The sequence below is a fragment of the Leucoraja erinacea genome, unplaced genomic scaffold (genome assembly GCF_028641065.1).
Source record: "Leucoraja erinacea ecotype New England unplaced genomic scaffold, Leri_hhj_1 Leri_604S, whole genome shotgun sequence".
NCBI lineage: Eukaryota > Metazoa > Chordata > Chondrichthyes > Rajiformes > Rajidae > Leucoraja > Leucoraja erinaceus.
The window spans coordinates 51,804-66,040 of record NW_026576514.1 but is presented as its reverse complement, the minus strand read 5'-3'; the positions used below and the strand labels follow the sequence as shown (position 1 = coordinate 66,040).

Sequence of the window (14,237 nt, the reverse complement as noted above, 5' to 3'; positions counted from 1 at the left end):
GCTAGTTGTGGTTACACTTTTGATTAGAAATCTCAGAGGGTAAAATAAAAATTGAAACTCTTTTCTAACTTCTCCTGAAAGGCCCGGTTTGACGTTTCGGAGTATGTTCCCTTTTCTTAGGTGCCACAGCAAGCAGAAATGGCATCTTTCAATCTTTCCTAAATAGCTCGAAAACCTCAAAGATTGACATGTGAGCAAATCCACATAAGCAGAACACAAAGTGTTGGAGGAACTCAGCGAGTCAGGCAAAATGTGTAGGAAGGACACTAAATACTGGAGTAACTCAGCAGGACAGGCAGCATCTCTGGAGAGAAGGAGTTGGTGACGTTTCGGGTCGGGTCTTGGCCTAAAACGCCACCCATTCCTTCGGTCCAGATATCCCGCTGTTACACCATTTTGTGTCTATTGTCAGCGAGTGAGACATCATCTGTGGAGGGAATGGAGTCATAGAGCCATTCGGACAAACAGCATGGAAACAGGCCCAACTTGCCCACACCAACCAACCCCGCTACACTTATCTCACCTGCTTGCATTTGGCCCGTATCCCTCCAAACCTGTCCTATCCATGTACCTGTTGGATGTTACCTAGCTCAACTACCTCCTCTGGCAGCTTGTTCCATACACCCACCGACCTTGGTGTGAAAAAGTTACCCCTCACATTCCTATTAAATGAGTTACTCCAGCATCTTGTGTCTGTTTTGGACGGCCTACATCTCCGCTCTAGTTTCCGTGTCACTGACCTTTTCCCAGTGGGATGTAACTGTGGCTTCTCCGATGCTCTTTCTGCTACCGCGACCACGGTCTCCCTCGTCATCTTCCCCACAAAACCCTGCAAGTTGAAAGCAACCGTTCAGCCACCGAGCAGCCTCTGCACATACACACAATAAATGTATTTGTCCCGTTGAGGTCCAAACGAAATGTCGTTTCTGCAGCCATACATTACAAAACGAAATAGACCCGAGACACAACACAATTTACACAAACATCCATCACATCGCTTTGATGGAAAGCCAAATAAACTTATCTCTCCCCTGCACTCCCCCCCGTTGTCAGAGTCAAAGTCAAAGCCCCCCGGCTGGCGATGGTGATTGTCCCACGGCCATTAAAGCCACGCCGGGTGATGCAAGGCCGCGCACCGGGTCTTGATGTTAGAGCCCCGGCGTGCGCTCGCAAATTCCCGCGGCCATTCCAAGCCGCGCGGGGCGGTGATGTAAGGCCCCGCTCCAGGTGCTCAGATTTCTCCCGCAACTCGGGCGGGAGAAGTCACCGCCGCGGAAGCCCCGAAAAGCGGTCTCCCATCCAGGGACCCGCGGGCTCCCGGTGCTGCCGTCCGCCAGACCCGCAGCTGCAGCCTCCGAATCTCCGGGGGTCGGATCGCAGCAGCGCTCCACCACCGCTCCACCCGCTCGGACTCAGCCAGTTCCACGAAGGTGAGTAGGACCGCAGCTCCACGACTGGAGCCCCAGGTCGTTCCTGTTGGAGGCCGCTCCACGTTGCAGCCCCAACGACAACGGAGACCCGACAAAGAAAAGGTCGGGTCTCCCGTGCAGGGGAAAGATTTTAAAGTCCCCCCCCCCCCCCCCACACACACACCCCCGACAAACAAATAAATAAAAAACTACATAGAAACAAGAAACAAGACAAAAATAATAAACAGACAGACTTTGATTTAGTTTAGTGTTAGAGAGGCCCTTCGGCCCACTCAGTCCGCACCGACCAGCGGTCCCTGTATCCTACGCGTACTAGGGACAAGATACAATTTTACTGAAGCCCTTTGGTGTTTGGGAGGAAACCGGAGCACCCGGAGAAAACCCACGCAGGTCACAGGAAGAACGTGCAAGCTCCGTACAGACAGCGCCCGTGGTCAGGATCGAATCGGGTCTCATTGCGCTGTGAGGCAGCAATTCTACCGCTGTACCACCACGATGTCCAAAATGGTGTAACGTAAACAGGGTGAAAAGTACAGAGAGATACTCCAACAACCAGAAGGGGTAGGATTGAGCAATTCGTTGAATGTAAGACACAGTTTGGGAACAGGAGCATCAGCCCACTGAGTCCACGCCGACCATCGATCACCCGTTCACATTAGCTTGATAATGTAATCCCACATTTGTATCACACTGAGGGGCAATTTCCTGACGGCCAGTTAACCTACAAACCCGCACATCTTTGGGATGTGGGAGGAAACCAAATAAGGTCCTAGCCTGCCCAACCTCTCCCTCTGCATTCACCACATGCATTCCATGGGTTCATGGGAGAAACCAATGTGCTTAAACATTCCCTTTAGACTTTAGAGATACAGCGCAGAAATAGGCCCTTCGGCTGCATGGGCGGAAATCGCTTTTAACACAAGGGGGCCTAACATCTAGGGCAGGGGTCGGCAACCTACGGCCCACGGGCCGGATCCGGCCCTTAACCCGAAATCATCCGGCCCGCAGGCATATTTTTATTCAATTCGTTTTCGTGACCTGGGAACTACAGCCAGTCATGGGGCACGCAGGCAACCTGGGTGCTACAGCAAGACCTGGGGCAGGCGAGCTGACCTGGGACTGGCTGTAGCACCCAGGTCACAAAACATGATGGGGGTTAGGGGCCACACAGTTTACGAATAAGGAGTAAGCCATTTAGAACGGAGACGAGGAAATACTTTTTCTCACAGAGAGTGGTGAGTCTGTGGAATTCTCTGCCTCAGAGGGCGGTGGAGGCAGGTTCTCTGGATGCTTTCAAGAGAGAGCTAGATAGGGCTCTTAAAGATAGCGGAGTCAGGGGTTATGGGGAGAAGGCAGGAACGGGGTACTGATTGTGGATGATCAGCCATGATCACATTGAATGGCGGTGCTCGCTCGAAGGGCCAAATGGCCTCAACTCCTGCACCTATTGTCTATAGTCTATTGTCCTCCACCTCTCAAAACATGGGTCCCTCCCCCCAGGATTTCCGCCCATGCTTTGGCCCACCGAGTCGGTGCCGACCAGCGATCCAGGCACACCAGCACTATCCGACACACTGGTTTATTGGTGCCAAATGATGCAGCATTAATGCCCTACTGAATAGGGACAATTTTACATATTTTACCGAAGCCAATGGACCCACTAACCTTGAGGTGTGGGAGGAAACCGGAGCACCCGGAGAAAACCCACTCAGTCACAGGGAGAACGTACGGACAGCGCCCGTGGTCAGGATTGAAGCCAGTTCGCTGGCGCTGTGAGGCAGCAGCTCTACCCGCTGCGCCACTCCCCCCCCCCCCCTCCCCTCCCCGTCATGCTCTCATTGTTAATCCCCATGCCCTCGATGTTAATTCACAGAAAGTGGAGGCTGAGCGGGCTTGGTTTTTGTTTCAGCGTGGTTGTGGTTGACCTAAACTCTCCAGGGAACCAGGAATCGTAGAGGTGCCAGTAACCCAGTGCATAGTGGAAAACGAGAGTGCTTAATTTTGCATGTCTGTTTCCCAACTCAGCCACTTCCACTATCTCTTGCAGCAATCTGTCCCGTAATTAAAGAATACAGGCGTAGATTATTTTCTAAATGGAGAGAGAATCCAGAAATCGAAGATGCAAAGGGACTTGGGCCTGCTGGTGCAGGACTCCCAAAATGTTAATCTGCAAGTTGAATCGGTAGTCAGGAAGGCAAACTCATTTATATCAAGAGGGCTGGAATACAAAAAGCAGAGCTGTAATGCTGAGGCTCTACAAGGCCGCATTTGGAGTACTGTGAGCAGATTTGGGCCCCATATCCGAGGAAGGATGTGCTGGCTCTGGAGAGTGTCCAGAGGAGTGTTTAAGAAGGAACTGCAGATGCTGGAAAATCGAAGGTACACAAAAATGCTGGAGAAACTCAGCGGGTGCAGCAGCATCTATGGAGCGAAGGAAATAGGCAACGTTTCGGGCCGAAACCCTTCTTCAGACTGATGCAGGGTGGGGGGCGAGGAGAAACATAGAAATTAGGTGCAGGAGTAGGCCATTCGGCCCTTCGAGCCTGCACCGCCATTCAATATGATCATGGCTGATCATCCAACTCAGTATCCCGTACCTGCCTTCTCTCCATACCCCCTGATCCCCTTAGCCACAAGGGCCGCATCTAACTCCCTCTTAAATATAGCCAATGAACTGTGGCCTCAACTACCTTCTGTGGCAGAGAGTTCCAGAGATTCACCACTCTCTGTGTGAAAAATGTTTTTCTCATCTCGGTTTTATAGGATTTCTCCCTTATCCTTAAGCTGTGACCCCTTGTCCTGGACTTCCCTAACATCGGGAACAATCTTCCTGCATCTAGCCTGTCCAACCCCTTAAGAATTTTGTAAGGAATTCAATGCGGTCCCCCTTAGGAAAAGAAAGGAAAAAGGAGGAGGAAGGAAAAAGGAGGAGGAGGAGCCAGAAGGCTGAGGGATGGGAGGTGACAGGATCTCCAGAGGAGGAATGATCCAAGGAATGAGTGGGTTAACGTATGGTGAGCGTTTGACGGCACTGGGCCTGTACTCGCTGGAGTTCAGAAGGGGGACCTCATTGAAACGTACAGAATAATGAAAGGCCTGGATAGAGTGGATGTGGAGAGGATGTTTCTACTGGTGGAAGAGTCTAGGACCAGAGGTCACAGCCGCAGAATTAAAGGGCGGTCTTTTAAAATAGGAGGTGAGGAGGAACTTCTTTAATCAGATGGTAATTAATCTGTGGAACTCATTGCCACAGAGGGCTGTGGAGGCCAAGTCAGTGGATAATTTTAAGTCTCAGAGAAAGACAAATTCTTGATTAGAACGGGTGTGAGGGGTAATGGGGATAAAGGCGGGAAAATGGGATGAGGAGGCAGAGATCAGCCATGATTAAATGGCGGAGTAGGCTTGATGGGCCGAATGGCCTAATTCTACTATAACTTGTGACCTTGTGATTGTAGTAAACCATTCTAATGGGGGGGGGGGGGGGGGGGGGGGGGGGGGGGGGGGGGGGGGGGGGGGGGGGGGATCCACAGTCACAGGACCGAGAAGAAAATTGCTTTTCCCGTTTTGGAGGGGAACTGAATCTTGGCCTTAGTTTAGTTTGGAGATACAGTGTAGTTTAGAGAGATTTAGCTAAACAAGCCAACCGAATAATGAGAGGTCTGGATGGAGTGAATGTGGAGAGGATGTTTCCACTAGGACCAGGGGTGCACAGCCTCAGAATAAAAGGATGTACCTCCAGAAAGGAGATGTGGAGGAATCTCTTTAGCCTGAGGGTGGTGAATCTGTGGAGTTCGTTGCCACAGATGGTGGTGGAGGCCAAGGTATTTTGGAGTGTTTTTAAAATGGAGATTGATAGGTAATGGTGAGACGAATTTACAAGGGGAAGGCAGGAGAATGGGGTTGAGAGGGAAAGATATCAGCCATGATCAAATGGCAGAACAAACTCGTTGGGCCGAATGGCCCAAATGTACTTCAATGACTTATGAACATGAAGGTACACAAAAATGCTGGAGAAACTCAGCAGGTGCAGCAGCATCTATGGAGCGAAGGAGATAGGCAGCGTTTTGGCCCAAAACGTTTCCTACCTCCTTCGCTCCATAGATGCTGCTGAATGGCAGTGCTTGATCGAATGGTCTACTCCTGCGCCTATCGTCTATTGTCTTGTCAGATACGATAGTGCTGTTTGACAAACGTTTAGATAGACACATGGATATGCAGGGAATGGAGGGATATGGATCACGTGCAGGCAGAGCAGATCAGTTTAGCTTGGTATCAGTTCGGCATGGACATTGTGGGCTGAAGGGCCTGTGCTGTTCTGTTCCATGTTCTATAAGACTGGGCATGACGAGCCTTATGTAGGCTTGTGGCCCATAACGTTGCCTATCTCCTTCGCTCCATAGATGCCGCTGCACCCGCTGAGTTTCTCCAGCATTTTTGTCTACCTTCGATTTTCCAGTATCTGCAGTTCCTTCTTAAACACTTATGAACATGATCTTAGTTTGGTTTCGAGATACAGAGTGTACACAGGGACTTCTGTCCACTGAGTCCATGCCGACCATCGATCACCCGTTCACACTAGTTCTATGCTATTCCTCTTTCTCATTCACTCCCGACGCAGTAGGGGTCATTTTTATTCAAGCCAATTAACCTGCAAACCGGCAGTTCTTTGGGATGTGAAAGGAAACCGGAGCGCCCGGAGGAAACCCTCGCGGTCACAGGGAGAAGATGCAAACTCCACACATGCGCGCACACATACACACACGCACACACACACAGAGACAGCGCCCAAGGTCAGGATTGAACCCGGGTCTCCGATGCTCTGGGGCAGCAGCTCTACCCGCTGTGCCACTGTACCTCCCATGGCGGAATCATTCCAGGGCGGCACGGTGGCGCAGCGGTAGAGTTGCTGCTTTACCGCGTCTGCAGCACCAGAGCCCCGGGTTCGATCCCAGGTACGGGTGCGGTCTGCACGGAGTTTGTACGTTCTCCCCGAGATCTCGTGGGTTTTCTCCGAGATCTTCAGTTTCCTCGCAGATTCCAAAGACGCACAGGGTTTATATGTTAACTGGTCTGGTATAAGTGCAAATTGTCCCCAGTGTGTGTGTAGGATAGCGTTAATGTGCGGGGAACGCTGGTCGGTGCGGACTCGGTGGGCCGAAGGGCCTGTTTCCACGCTGTATCTCTATATAATATAACCATATAACAATTACAGCACGGAAACAGGCCATCTCGACCCTTCTAGTCCGTGCCGAACACATATTCTCCCCCTAGTCCCATATACCTGCGCTCAGACCATAACCCTCCATTCCCTTCCCGTCCATATAACTATCCAATTTATTTTTAAATGATAAAAACGAACCTGCCTCCACCACCTTCACTGGAAGCTCATTCCACACAGCTACCACTCTCTGAGTAAAGAAGTTCCCCCTCATGTTACCCCTAAACTTCAGTCCCTTAATTCTCAAGTCATGTCCTCTTGTTTGAATCTTCCCTACTCTCAGTGGGAAAAGCTTTTCCACGTCAACTCTGTCTATCCCTCTCATCATTTTAAAAAACCTCTATCAAGTCCCCCCTTAACCTTCTGTGCTCCAAAGAATAAAGCCCTAAAACTAAACCCTCTACTAAAACTAAACTAAACCTTGCATTAACCATATTATATATTGGCACATGCAATATCCCGACATATTCTCCCTCCCATCCCCAACAGATTAACACTCCACATATACACAGACAGCACCCGAAGTCGGGTTCAAAGCCGGGCCTCTGGCGCTGTGAGGCAGCAGTTCTACCTGCTGCGTTGCCGTTCCGTTTACCTCCGGCTGGTAGAGCTGCTGTCGCACAGTGCCAGAGACACAGGTTCAATCCCAACCTTGGGTGCTGTGTGTGTGTGTGTGTGTGTGTGCGCGTGCGTGCGTGCGTGCGTGTGTGTGTGTGCGTGCGTGCGTGTGTGTGTGTGGTCCGCACGTCCTTCCTGTGACCGCATGCTTTCCTCTGGATGCTCCAGTTTCCTCCCATCGTGCCACCCACAATCTATGCCACAAATGAGTCACTTAGTACTTATGCTGGTGAAAGCAATTGGAGTCTTAGAGTGACACAGTGTGGAGACAGGCCCTTCGGCCCAACTTGCCCACACCGGCCAACATGTCCCAGCTACACTAGTCCCACCTGCCCGTATTTGGTCCATATCCCTCCAAACCCGTCCTATCCATGTACCTGTTTAACTATTTCTTAAACGTTTGGATAGTCCCAGCCTCAACTACCCCCTCCGGCAGCTCGTACCATACACCCACCATCCTTTGTGTGAAAAAGTTACCCCTCAGATTCCTATTAAATCTTTTCCTCTTCACCTTAAACCTATGACCTCTGGTCCTCGATTCACCTACTCTGGGCAAGAGACTCTGTGCGTCTACCCGATCTATTAAGATTTTATACAACTCAATAAGATCACCCCTCATAGAGACCCAGCCTGCTCAACCTCTCCCTGTAGCTCACGCCCTCTAGCCCTGGCAACATCCGTGTAAATCTTTTTCTGTACCCTTTCTAGCTTGACAACATCTTTCCTATAACACGGTGCCCACAACTGAACACAATACTCTAAATGCGGTCTCACCAACGTCTTATACAACTGCAACGTGACCTCCCAACGTCTATACTCAATACTCTTGACTGATGAAGGCCAATGTGCTGAAAGCCTTTTTGACCACCCGATCTGCCTGCGACTCGACCTTCAAGGAACCAATTATCACGGCCTTTTGTGGAACATTGGAAAAAACTGTCAGTACTTACACTGTCAATGAAAGGGCTCCCTTCTTTAACTGAAAGAAAATAAATGATAATCAGTTAATGACTCATCCGCAACTTGTTAAAAAGAAAGATGTTCTGAAACAGTTGAACTGGTTTCAACCGAATGCTGTCTGGATTAGACGGCTTTAGCTGCAATGAGTGTTTATTTTAGTTTAGTTTAGAGATACAGCGCGGAAACAGGACCTTTGGCCCACCGAGTCCACAACGACCAGCGATCACTCGCATCGTTGGAGTGTGGGAGAAAACCAAAGATCCCGGAAAAGTAACCAGAGAGCAGTCCTGAACTACCATCTGCCTCGTTGTGGAAGATTGCAACCTTCACGTGGTCCGCCCTGTTTCGACGAATGCAATCAACCCGGCGTGCACAATCAAATAAGATCAAATAGAACAAGTGGTCCTACAACTATAGGCTGTGCACGCCATACACAAGAAGAAGCAGATGGGATGAGAAGATTGAAACCTATCGAATAGTGAAAGGCCTGGATAGAGTGGATGTGGCGAGGATGTTTGCACTAGTGGGAGAGTCTAAGAGCAGAAGACACAGTCTCAGAATAAAAGGACAACTTTAGAAAGGAGATGAGGAGGAATTTCTTCAGTCAGAGGGTGGTGAATCTGTGGAATTCATTGCCACAGACGGCTGTGGAGGCCATGTGAATGGATATGTTTAAGGTAGAGATTGACAGATCCTTGATTAGTACGGGTGTCAGGGGGATATGGGGAGAAGGCAGGAGAAAGGGGTTGAGAGGGAGAGATAGATCAACCATGATTGAATGGCGGAGTAGGCTTGATGGTCTAATTCTTCTCTTCGGACTTGTGAACTTATGAAGAGGCTGCAACCTTCCAGATATTCTCAGCCAGCCTAAGGAGGAGCTCTACGCTAGAAGAAAATGTTGCACAGAAGCGATAGAGGAAGTGTGGAAAGATCTTCAGACTTGGGCATCATCCGTCTAGACAACTCTGTCTGTGTCTATAAACAGCACCAATTATCCCACCAGGTCTCCACAGGCAATCTGTGCCATACAGGGACTGTAATGTTGAGGCTCTATAAGGTACTGGTAAGGCCACACTTGGAGATGTTGCATTCAATTCCCTCGCCTATATTAATGATTTGGACAAGGGAATTGAATGCAACATACTTTTGCTTTTGTCAATCCTATCCAACAACAGATGGTTAATACAAGTCAAACACATTACAAGGGCATCTTGACATTATTCTATCTCACCTTTTCGGCGCCTTACGAAGGGTAAATCATGTCTGACGAATCTTATAGAATTTTTCGAGGATGTAACTAGTAGAGTGGATAAGGGAGAACCAGTGGATGTGTTATATCTGGACTTTCAGAAGGCATTCGACAAGGTCCCACATAAGAGATTAGTATACAAACTTAAAGCACATGGAATTGGGGGTTCAGTATTGATGTGGATAGAGAACTGGCTGGCAAACAGGAAGCAAAGAGTAAGAGTAAACGGGTCCTTTTTAGAATGGCAGGCAGTGACTAGTGGGGTACCGCAAGGCTCAGTGCTGGGACCCCAGCTATTTACAATATATATTAATGATTTGGACGCGGGAATTGAATACAACATCCCCAAGTTTGCGGATGACACGAAGCTGGGGGGCAGTGTTAGCTGTGAGGAGGATGCTAGGAGGTTGCAATAGGAGGTTGGATAGGCTGGGTGAGTGAGCAAATGCATGGCAGAAGCAGTATAATGTGGATAAATGTGAGATTATCCACTTTGGTGGCAAAACAGGAAAGTAGACTATTATCTGAATGGTGGCCGATTAGGAAAAGGGGAGATGCAACGAGACCTGGGTGTCATGGTACACCAGTCATTGAAAGTAAGCATGCAGGTGCAGCAGGCAGTGAAGAAAGCGAATGGTATGTTAGCATTCATAGCAAAAGGATTTGAGTATAGGAGCAGGGAGGTTCTACTGCAGTTGTAGAGGGTCTTGGTGAGACCATGCCTGGTGTATTGCGTACAGTTTTGGTCTCCTAATCTGAGAAAGGACATTCTTGCCATAGAGAGAGTACAGAGGAGGTTCACCAGACTGATTCCTGGGTTGTCAGGACTTTCATATGAAGAAAGACTGGATAGACTTGGCTTGTACTCCTTGGCTTGTAAGTATGCAGATGATACCAAGATAGGGGGTGTTGTGGATAATGAAGAGGATTTCCAAAGTCTACAGAGTGATTTAGGCCATTTGGAAAAAATGGGCTGAAAGATGGCATATGTAGTTTAATGCTCATAAATGTGAGGTGCTACACCTTGGCAGGACAAATCAAAATAGGACGTACGTGGTAAATGGTAGGGAATTGAAGAATACAGTTGAACAGAGGACCTGGGTATAACCGTGCATAGTTCCTTGAAGGTGGAATCTCATATAGATAGGGTGGTAAAGAAAGCTTTTGGTATGCTAGCCTTTATAAATCAGAGCATTGAGTATAGAAGCTGGGATGTAATGTTAAAATTGTACAAGGCATTGGTGAGACCAAATCTGGAGTATGGTGTACAATTTTGGTCGCCCAATTATAGGAAGGATGTCAACAAAATAGAGAGAGTACAGAGGAGATTTACTAGAATGTTGCCTGGGTTTCAACAACTAAGTTACAGAGATAGGTTGAATAAGTTGGGTCTTTATTCTCTGGAGCGCAGAAGGTTAAGGGGGGACCTGATAGAGGTCTTTAAAATGATGAGAGGGATAGACAGAGTTGATGTGGACAAGCTTTTCCCTTTGAGAATAGGGAAGATTCAAACAAGAGGACATGACTTCAGAATTAAGGGACAGAAGTTTAGGGGTAATATGAGGGGGAACTTCTTTACGCAGAGAGTGGTGGCGGTGTGGAATGACCTCCCAGTGGAAGTGGTGGAGGCAGGTTCATTAGTATCATTTAAAAATAAATTGGATAGGCATATGGATGAGAAGGGAATGGAGGGTTATGGTACGAGTGCAGGCAGGTGGGACTAAGGGGAAAGAAATTTGTTCGGCATGGACTTGTAGGGCCGAGATGGCCTGTTTCCGTGCTGTAATTGTTATATGGTTATATGGTACTCGCTAGAATTTAGAAGGTTGAGTGGGGATCTTATAGAAACGTACAAAATTCTTAAGGGGTTGGACAGGCTAGATGCAGGAAGATTGTTCCCGATGTTAGGGAAGTCCAGAACAAGGGGTCACACAGTTTAAGGATAAGGGGGAAATCTTTAAGGACCGAGATGAGAAGAGTACGGTGGCGCAGCGTCTCACAGCACCACAGACCCGGGTTCGATCCTGACTAAAACTGTCCCTAGTGTGTGTGGGATAGTGTTTGTGTGCGTGGATCATTAGTCTGCGCTGACTCGTTGGGCTGAAGGGCCCGTTTCCATGCTGTTTCTCTAAACTAAAATCTAAACACCCGGAGAAAACCCACGCGGGTCACGGGGAGAATGTACAAACTCCGTACAGACAGCACCGGTAGTCGGGATTGAACCGGGGGGTCCAGCGCTGTAAGGCTGCAACTCTACCGCTGCGCTACCATGCTGCCCCAACTCATAAGGTGTAGGAAGGGACTGCAGATGCTGGTTTAAACCGAAGATAGTCATAAAATGCTGGAGTAACTCAGCGGGTCAGGCAGCATCTCTGGAGGGAAGGAATGGGTGACGTTTCAGGGCGAGACCCTTCTTCAGACCTCATGATCACCCATTCCTTCTCTCCAGAGATGCTGCCTGTCCCGCTGAGTTACTCCAGCATTTTGTGGAGTCACATGGTGTTGTACTCCCTCTGCGTCATTTTTGTAAGATTCTGCATTTGAATGCAAGGTACCTACCTGGTGAATGTTGCTGATCCAATCTCAGTTCTACATACAAGGTGCACACGTATGGATATGAAGTAAGAACTCTGTCTCCTTGTTTAAACCGCAGTTCTGATATTCTTTCCCATTTACTTTTATCTTGTGGGTCAAGGAGTGAAGGAGAATATACGATCTCTTATGTGACACTTACAGGTTTGATTGCATGCAAAATAAAGCATTTCACTGAATCTAGGTAGATGGGACTAAACTACTAACCAAGTCTAGAGAGTCAAGGGTGTTTAAATGCCTTGGCCTACGCCATCTCCCAGTTGCCAAGCACTTTAATTCCCCTTCCCATACTGACGTTTCTGTCTCGAGCCCCCTCCCCTGTCAGAGTCACGGTGGCGCAGCGGTAGAGTTGCTGCCTTACAGCGCCGGAGACCCGGGTTTGATCCCGACTACGGGTGCTGCCTGTACAGAGCTTGTACGTTCTCCCCGTGACCTGCGTATGTTTACTCCGAGATCTTCGGTTTCCTCCCACACTCCAAAGACGTACAGGTTTGTAGGTTAATTGGCTTCGGTAAATGTAAAAATTGTCCCTAGTGGGTGTAGGATGGTGTTAATGTGTGGGGATCGGTGATCGGCACGGACCCGGTGGGTCTCTAACCTAAGCTAAACTAAAATGCAAATTGGAGGAACAGCACATCATATTTCGCTTGGGCAGTGGTATGAATATTGATTTCTTTAACTTCAAGTAGCCCTTGCACCCTCTCTCTCTCCATCCCTCCCCCCACCCTAGTCCTCGTATCAGTTTCACTTTCCTCCTGCTTCGCCGTTTGTATCCACTCATTATCACCTTCTCCGCAGCCCACAATGGACCATTGTGGGCTCCACCTTTCCTTCATCACCGTTGCTGTGCGCATATCATTCATTCAGTTGTTTAGTTCAGTTTAGTTTAGCTTAGAGATACAGCGGGGAAACTGAGTTTAGTTTAGAGATACAGCTTTGACCCACCGAGTCCGCATCGAACAGCGATCCCCGCACATTAACACTATCCTACACAAACGAGGGACAATTTACATTTATAAAAGACTATCAACCTATAAACCTGCACGTCTTTGGGGTGTGGGAGGAAACAGAAGATCTCGGAGAAAATCCACGCAGGTCACGGGAAGAATGTACAACCTCCATACAGACAACACCCACAGTCAGGATCGAACCTGGGTCTCTGGCGCTGAAAGCGCTGTAAGGCAGCAACTCTACCGCTGTGCCACCGTGCCGCCGGCATAGGGTTGTTCAATGTACCCTCTACATCTCTCGTTTCCCTCTCCCGACTCTCAGTCTGAAGTCTCAGATCTCGACCCAACATTTCACCTATTCCTTTTCTCCAGAGATGCTGCCTGACCCACTGAGTTACTCCAGCTTTTTGTACATATCTTCAATGAAATTCTTACTTGCAGCAGCACAACAGGCCGCAAATTCAGTAGTGAAAGATACCATGAGAAACAAAACAAAATCAATAAAGTTAAAAAAAAAAACACTATTGTTGCAAAAAACCCCAAATCGTTAGTGCAACCAAGCCAGTTTGTACTTCGGTTTAGTTAGTGTTGCGTAGTTTTTACTTTTAGACTTCAGAGATACAGCATGGAAACAGGCCCTTCGGCCCAACAGGTCCATGCTGACCAGCGATCATCGTGTATACACTACCTCTTCTTCCGTATGGCGTGCACAGCCTAATGTTGTAGGTCAACGTTCTATCTGATCTTGTTTGTGCACGTCGGGTTCATTGCATTAGTCGAAACAGGGTGGACCACGCAAAGGTTGCAATCTCCCACCCTCCGTGTACACACTAGCACTATCCCACACACTGGGGACAATTTACAATTTTTACCAAAGCCAATTAACCTACATACCTGTACGTCTTTGGAGTGTTGGCGGAAACGGGAAAACCTGGAGAAAACCCACGTGGTCACGGGGAGAACGTACAAACTCCATGCAGACAGCACCTGTGGTCAGGATCGAACCCGGGCCTCGGGCGCTGAGCGGCAGCAACTCTACCACTGCTGCCCCATTGGTTTCTGCAAATTGTAAAATTGGCACTAGAGTGTAGGATAGTGCTAGCGTACGGGGTGATCGCTGATCGGCGCAGACTTGGTGGGCCAAAGTGCCTGCTTCCGCGCTGTATCTCTAAAGTCTAAAAGAAAAAAATTACACAACACAAAATGTAATGTATAAACTG

General features: G+C 48.6%; 1 protein-coding gene across 1 annotated transcript in view; it reads right to left on the bottom strand.

The window, feature by feature from the left end:
* The window catches only part of LOC129694286 (membrane-anchored junction protein), a 50,441-nt gene that overhangs the window by 14,605 nt on the left and 21,599 nt on the right, over window positions 1-14,237 (bottom strand). The window contains exons 5-7 of the mRNA XM_055630997.1: window positions 12,035-12,157; window positions 8,217-8,245; window positions 741-829 (exon numbers count right to left, since the gene is read on the bottom strand). Coding sequence (XP_055486972.1) covers window positions 741-829; window positions 8,217-8,245; window positions 12,035-12,157 — 241 coding nt within the window. The remainder of the gene's footprint in view (window positions 1-740; window positions 830-8,216; window positions 8,246-12,034; window positions 12,158-14,237) is intronic.